Source organism: Hevea brasiliensis, chromosome 11 (assembly GCF_030052815.1).
Source record: "Hevea brasiliensis isolate MT/VB/25A 57/8 chromosome 11, ASM3005281v1, whole genome shotgun sequence".
NCBI lineage: Eukaryota > Viridiplantae > Streptophyta > Magnoliopsida > Malpighiales > Euphorbiaceae > Hevea > Hevea brasiliensis.
In genome coordinates, this window is record NC_079503.1 from 68,373,288 (window position 1) to 68,381,188 (window position 7,901).

The window sequence follows — 7,901 nt, forward strand, 5'->3', positions numbered from 1 at the left end:
ATTGATTTTGTGTTCACACTTAGCATGACAGTATCACATTACTCCTCCTCCATTTATGGGGTGAGATCGATTTTTTTCCTCCCTCTCTAGTTTACCAGTTGAGGTTGTAGATTGGATTAGTACTCATTAGCTAGCTAGGCACCTCCCTCATTGATTTCGATTAGTGGGGTTGTAGATTGCTTTGTCGTGGTGTACAACACGGCATTGATCGAAAATTTTGTGTCATGGCTTAAGTTGTGTATGAATTGGCAACACTATGTTTATTCAATTATTTGACCCAAAAATTTTGCTATAATGAGCTTTGATAAATTGTGAATTTAATTGTGCAACATTTAAATTGTGTTTTTTCAATGAATGATTTATGTATTGTATTTCAGATTTTTATTGTGCACCACTGAGTATTCTTATACTCAGCGATAGCTTATTTTGCTGTCGCAGATATGAGCAAGGAGAAGGTAGCAAAGTGAGCTGCTACTAATATTGAGGACTACCCTGATATTTTTGTACGGGTATTGTTTTATACCCTTGTAGTTATTTTTATGTAAATATTGCAATGTTTTATGTATCAATGTAAAATTGAGCAGTTGTATAATAAATTGTAATAATATTATTTTTGGAACTTCTTTTTGTAATTTAAGATTTGTATTTGTGAATTTCATACTTTATGCATTGTGAATAAAGTTATGAAATATTTTGAGATGATAAACTTTGATTGGATTGTGGAATTATTTTGAAGTGGATTGACTTGAGTTGACTTGAGATTTATTTGAAGGTTGGGAGTTGTGGAAAATTTATTTGAAGTGTTTTTCACAGATTTTTGAAGAACTGTTTTCTCAAAATACAGATGGAACTCTGTCAAAATTTTTATAAAATTTACGGAAAAATTAAAATGGACAAAATTTTTACTAGTATTTAAGTTTTGAATAAATAATTTTAATTCCTACCAAAATGTTCACCACTTCCAAAATTTAAGAAAATTGTTTTAAAATCCCTTGTAGAATACTTAATGAGTTATCGGTAGGTGAAGTTCGGTAGTTCATTAGGTAATCTACGGGATCATGTTATGCCTTACAGAGGGGTAAGGTGTGACATTTACCTTAAATGAACCTATAATCATATGTTACCATGCACTGGAATCTCTCTGTTACAAAATCCCAACTCAAGCTGGAGTCATGGTTTATGTCAAACTCCATTTGCTATGAATATTATGTTCTCTTTTAATTCCAGTTCTTGATTAAAAATATTTTCTCATCAGAAACTCTTTTCTGATTAAATCTATCTGTCCTGGCCAAGAACTTGAAATATCAAGAATAATTAAATGAACATAGGATTTTATCTCTATTTACTTAGAGGAACAGATTCCATCTTGATTAACACCTATCTCCATATATAACTAGTAGGAGCCAGCACATGCCCATATACCCATACACAGTACAAGTATGAAAGCAGTATCAAACTCAAACTACCTATATACAAGATAACTGTGCTATCTCAGGTCTAAAGATTATATGCACTGATATAATTTATGACAAAACATTGACTAGAGTAAACTCCATGTGCTTGTCATAAGTGTCACTGGTTCGGCCTACTTATCATTTATAAGTGCCTATCATGTTTGTCATATGGCATGAGACTCACCATTCCATGTTATTTATATCTCATATAAATAACTTGGGAACAAACATGAATACAATCTTTCTGGATAAGTCATGTCCTTATTATGAAGTATCCTCGATTGTGAACCTATTTATGATACTTTGTACTAGAAATACTATCACTCATATTCTTAACAACTTAAGAATAGAATTTCTAATAAAATATCAATGGACCTTTTCTATTACACATAAATATATTATGTAAATGGAAAAGTGAAAATGCCTTTTATTAATAAAAACATGTACAAGATACATACTAAATGATATGCTCTAGGGCATACTACTAACACATCATGCAACTGTTTAAATTAAGTTTTATGCAAATGTACATGTTGCATCCATGCATAAATTGTTACTTTGAACCTGAACTTCAAACCTTGTTTCTCGAACCTTTAGTATCAACCTTAAAAGCTTCACCTCCTAGTTTCACATTATTTAAATGGTCAAGTCTTTGAATCTATCCTTAGTATTAGTCCATTAGGCCCATCAACTTAGAATTAGCCTAAGATGAATCATTCCCTCACAGATAATAAAAATTTGTAAGCCCAAATGTTCAATGTACAATGGGCTTCCTCTTGCCTCAATGGATAGATAAAATATACTTGAACCATTTGTTTTGAATGTTAATATGTAGGACCGATGGGCCTTTGTATCTCTAATCAAATGGCTTTCACTTGTCCCTCTTGATCCAAACACACCTTATCTACTCATATGATTTGCTAGACATGTAGATTCATAAAGTTCACACATCACATAAGGTCCCTGAAACTACATATTTCTAGGACTCATCAATATGCCATCCTTATAACTTTAGGTTTGACTTAGACTCTCATATGTGAGAACTTTGTCGATATATTTCTGAATAATCTCGAGTGAAAGTCAATGATACAAACGATCAAATAACTTTCTTTGATATCTCAAATGATATGTGCTTATGAATTATGGAAGTAAACCTCTTGCTTTAACTCAAATGAAACAATTTATTTATATGAATTTATTATGTCTAAAATAATCACATCTAGAATCAAGTGAAGTTATAATTATGCTCGTTGATTGTATAATAGGAAGATCAATTAAGCCTTATTTGTCTATTCCAAGAGCAACCATTTGATGGCCCAAAGTTTGAACTTTTAGAAATTGATATATAACCCACCGATGAATTAAGCTTATATGGATGCCCCACCCGCAAAGTGTGTGTGTATGCGTACATATATATGTAAGAAAAAGTAATTGTAGGCTGCCAAGTTCATTATAAACTAATTTATCAAAAAAAAAAGTCCATTATAAACTATATAATATTTTTAGTGGGAAATTTACTCACTATATAATGTTCAAATATATACAAAATAGTAAATCCAAAAATAAAGTAGCTAAATCTCCACCACCACTACTAGCAGTGCTATAACTCTCTACCCAAGTGGAAACAAAACCAGTACAAAATCATCAAATCTTTAAATATAATAGTCCAAGGAAAGAAATTAAGATGAAAAGAAAGCATTTAGCATGACCACATTGACTCTCCCAAGCTTGCATGGTCCACCATATCCATATCAAAAATGGGCCTGACCTGTGATCCCACGAGTCTAGACGAGGGAGACCCACTGTTACTCGGACTAGTAGGGCTCAACACGTGATGTGATATGGTAGTCTGCCGAACCCTAAGGTGCACCACTTCGGCCTGAGCCAGTGCCAACTGGGTTTGGAGTACATCGATCTGTTGCTGTAGAGAGGATATAGCACCAACGCAGCCATAGACAGGGTCACGCACTCTCGCATTTGCTTCGTACACCATGCTACTCACTGCATCCCCTCTCTGATGCACAGGGAGTTCCTGCAAATTTATTGAAATGGTTTTTTAAGGTTTTAAATTAATTAAAAAAGCCATGCTGATGAACTATGTTATTTCAACGATAACTGATTCGGTGTAATGTTACTTGCTTTTTACTGGAAAGTCAAGAGTTTGAATTATGAACCATAGTTTTTTTTTTTTTTTTTTTCAGTTAAAAGTTTAAGAGAGGAGATGTTGTTCAGTTCAAGGCCAGCATATACCATCCATCTTATTAAAAGATTCAAAAAAGAAATTTTATTAGACTCGAACTCTTAATAGAGCAAGAACAAAATTATGTATATCAAATTTTTCTATAACTCGCAAATATGAAATATTTCATGTAGGAATCAATACTTATAATATAAAATAAAATAAATAAAGTCAATTGCATTGTTCTAGCTTCTTCTAACTTTTCAGGCTACCTTTTGGGTATGGTGCCATTTCTTTTGCACCGAATAAATATGTGGCAGTCTTTTTCTTCATATATATCATAATTTTTCTAAAAGAAAAAGAGATAACATGCTTTTGAAAATTTTCTCTAACCCACTCACTGCGATTAAACACGTAAATTTAGAATTCACTTTTTATCTATATATATAAATACATGTTTTTTAAAAATATGATATAATATATATAAAATATATATAAAAATATAATTTTTTTTTAAATTCACTTATTAATTCAGTCAGAACTAAATTTTGAAAAATAAAATTAAAAATTAAAAGAATTATTTTTAATAATTTTTGAGGTTAGAAAAAAAAAAGCTGAATCAGACCAGTCTAATTCAATTCTCAAAACACTGTAATAAAACTGACATATATTTTTAAATTTTCTTTTCATTTTTATTTACACTGAAACGTTCGAAAAAATAATTTTAAATTGAAATGTTAGGGAAAATTACTAGATATGATGAGCACATTATAGATCAAGCTCTTGATGAAATTTTAGGGAAAAATGTTAATTTTACTTTCCATGTGAAAGATGAGCTTGTGGCCGATCTATGCGATGAATTTTAATTGGATTTACTTCATATGAGAATAAGTTTAAAACCACTAGATTAAATATTTATGTCAAAATTTATGTCAAATTAATTAAAGTATATATATAATAAATGCATGAATTTAAATATAAATATTTAATTTAATAATTATTAAACTCATTCTCATATAAATTTAAATTTTTTATAATTACACTTATTTTAATTAATTTTTTAAAATAAATTATGAAAACGATTAGTTAATTTTGCACCTGATTTCGTGCAATTTTCAACAAATAGAGGAATACCAATTTTGAAATTGAAGTGATCAACCAGTCAATAAATTCAACTTACTTACACTATGTGTGTGTGTATATATATATTTGTCAACCTAGTGGTTGGCATGACATAAGAAATTTGAGATTGAATTATCATTTCACTTAGAATGGGATTCAAGAAATTAACTACCAGGATAGAAATTTTCTGAAATAAAGTCATATTCTAATTATTATGTTCTTTTCATGGTAAAATAAAGTAAATATTAAATTATTAAATTATAATATACTAATTAAATATCTGTCTCATAATATAAAATAAATAAATAAATGATGGAAACTTTAACAACTCCTGCTTCAAGAATTTTCTATTAAAAAAAAATGGCTAAGCAGAGGCAAAGGATGAATAATGCAAACAATAGAGTGTGGTTGCAACATGCCATAATGCAAGCAATAAAAAAAAATGAGGAAAATATATATTAAAAGACTACATTATAGTAAAATAAAATAAAATAAAACAAAATTATTATATAGGACGAAAAATGTGGACCCTACCACAGACAACTCCCATGTAGATAATTTGGCTAGTAAATTTTTAGGATAGTTTATTTGTATCATCATATGGTAATTTAAAAAAGTTGGTAGAAAATTAATTTATTGACTTCAAGATATTCATAAAATTAACTTGGTATGTATATAAATACAATTCAAATTAGTTTAACAATATAATTATATTTTTTATTAGATTATCATTAAAATTTTGAAAAATAATTTTAAAATTTATAAGTAATTTTAATATTAATAAATTAAAGCTCATTAATTTATAATATTAATAAGTCTTATTTAATAATTACTTGGTATTTTCTAGAGAGTGAAATAGTATGAATTGAAAAAATCAGTCTCCACATCTTTGACAAATGTGTGCGGGGAAAAGGAAGGCTTTAGTGGTGTGATGGGAAATTCTTCTCTAAATTTAGTTTATTATCACTTTAATATATAATAAGCATAGTAAATTTTATATATTTATACTTTATTTAGTAATATTAAAATTATTTTTAAATATTATAAAATTTTAAATTTATTAAATATTTTTTAAAAAATTATATATTTATATTTTAAATTCATAATAAATTTTATCTAAATAAATATTTCAGAGAGAGAGAGAGAGAGAGAGAGAGAGAGAGAGAGAGAGAGAGAGAGAACCTGTAGCATCTTATTGACATTGCTAGCACCAAAGACCTTGTGGACATTAGCGAACTTCTGGGGCTCATCTGCTGGGAAATAAGGGGCAAAAACACAATCTTGGGCACACCTTCTCCTCAGCAGCTTGCAAGCTGCACATGGTGATGCTGCACCTTGTTTTCTTCCACTCTCTTTCATTTTTTTGGCCACGTGTCCCTTCCCCACCAACTATATTTTTTACCCTTAATCTTTAGGGCACTTGTCCCCTAAAAAACAAAGCAAACCACAACAACCTACGGTCAAATGGCAAAGAAATTGGTATTGCTGTAGCGTAGCTGCAGAAGCAGCAGCACAAGAAGAAGAAGAAGAAGAAGAAGAGGAGAGTGAGAGAGAGAAGTGTGAGTTTTGATAGGCTAAAGTCTGAGGGGGAGGCATGAAAAAGGGAGGAGGTGGTGATTATATAAGCAAATGAAAATTGGGGTGGCTACATCTGAGATGGGTCCCACACAAGAACACTTTAGATTTTGGTCGACAAAATACATCTCTTGTGAAATGACACCTTTGGCGCCATTTCTTCTCAGGAAAATGTTAACATCAAGGTTTTATTTAATAAAATTATTTATTCATTCTTTTATTTTTAAAAATATATTAGGTAACTGTTATATTTTTATTTTATTACTCTTTAATTAATCTCTTCAGTCGTTTTAGTATTAATTTGAATTTCATTTAATTTTTATATTTTGAAAACTATTTTTTAAGATTCAAATTATTTATTTTTTGTAAAAATAATTTTTCTTCTTTAAATATATTAATAAATAAAAATTTTAATTTTAACTGAATAAAAATATAAAAATTAATTAATATAATAAACAATTAAATAATTAGTTTCTTTAAAATATGACACTAAATAATATTTTTTTTAATTAAATTTAGGATCAACTCATATCAGTAATTCAGTTAATTGAACTGATCTTGCACCGCATTATAGGAAATCAATTAAATAATTTTTTTCTAATATTCTGAGTAAAATCAGACCAAAACTAATTATTTAAAAATATTTATATTAAATTTAACTGAAAATTTAAAATATTAAGTATATAATTATATATGCTATCAACTCATTTTACCTTATTCATTGAACCCTTAATTAAATTTTAGGAATTCTTTACTCTATCACTTGATAAAATTATTTTATTTATATTTAAAAAAAATCATATTTACAGGTCTCTTCTTTTCTTTTTTTGATATTTGTATATAATGTTATTATCCAATGTATATAAGTGTACAGAATGAACAATTATAACAATCACAATAATAAAACAAAAAATGAAATTGTTAAGGCATGATTTTGTTGGGGTTTCGCTTAAAGACGGGCTATAATGGTTATATTTGGTGGGCCCTTTTATGCAATGCGATAGTTGTGTACAAAATGATACCTGTCAATTTATCAATCACGCCATATCGAAAATTTATCTAATAAAACATCATGCCACATATATATATATATAGACACACACAATGACAGAGATTACTCCTTTCCCAATTTTTCCTTATATTATCTTAAAATTTTAAATTTAGTTAAAAATAAATTAAAAGTGGACATATTTTTAATAGATTTTAATATTTGACAATCTAAAAAAATTTTTAACCAGTAAAGCTTAAAAGGTTTTTTTTATTAGCTTAATTAAATCAAAATTTTAATAAACTTGTATTCTAAAAACACAAAAAGAATTTTTTTGATTTAAAGTTTATATTTTTAATAATAAATAAAATTTAAAAAAATTTAAATTATGAGTGAAACATACCAATAAATATATATATGTTTTGTCTAAATTTAAATGATTTGTCCGTCACTGCTTTACAATGGATTAGCATTATATTATTTTATATTTAAAAAAAAAAAAGAGAGAGAGAGGTGCTAGATTTAAATTTATAATTTTTTATGATAAATAAACATTTATTATTAAATTATTAATTTAATATTA

General features: G+C 28.0%; 1 protein-coding gene across 1 annotated transcript; it reads right to left on the minus strand.

The window, feature by feature from the left end:
- Nucleotides 1-2,930: 2,930 nt before the first annotated feature.
- LOC110634723 (LOB domain-containing protein 4) lies at nt 2,931-6,307 on the minus strand. Its single transcript, XM_021783848.2, has 2 exons — nt 5,938-6,307; nt 2,931-3,486 (listed from the first exon to the last, which is right to left on the minus strand). Exons 1-2 carry the CDS (start codon nt 6,112-6,114, stop codon nt 3,154-3,156), a joined length of 510 nt encoding a protein of 169 aa, XP_021639540.1. The 5' UTR covers nt 6,115-6,307; the 3' UTR covers nt 2,931-3,153.
- Nucleotides 6,308-7,901: the final 1,594 nt, after the last annotated feature.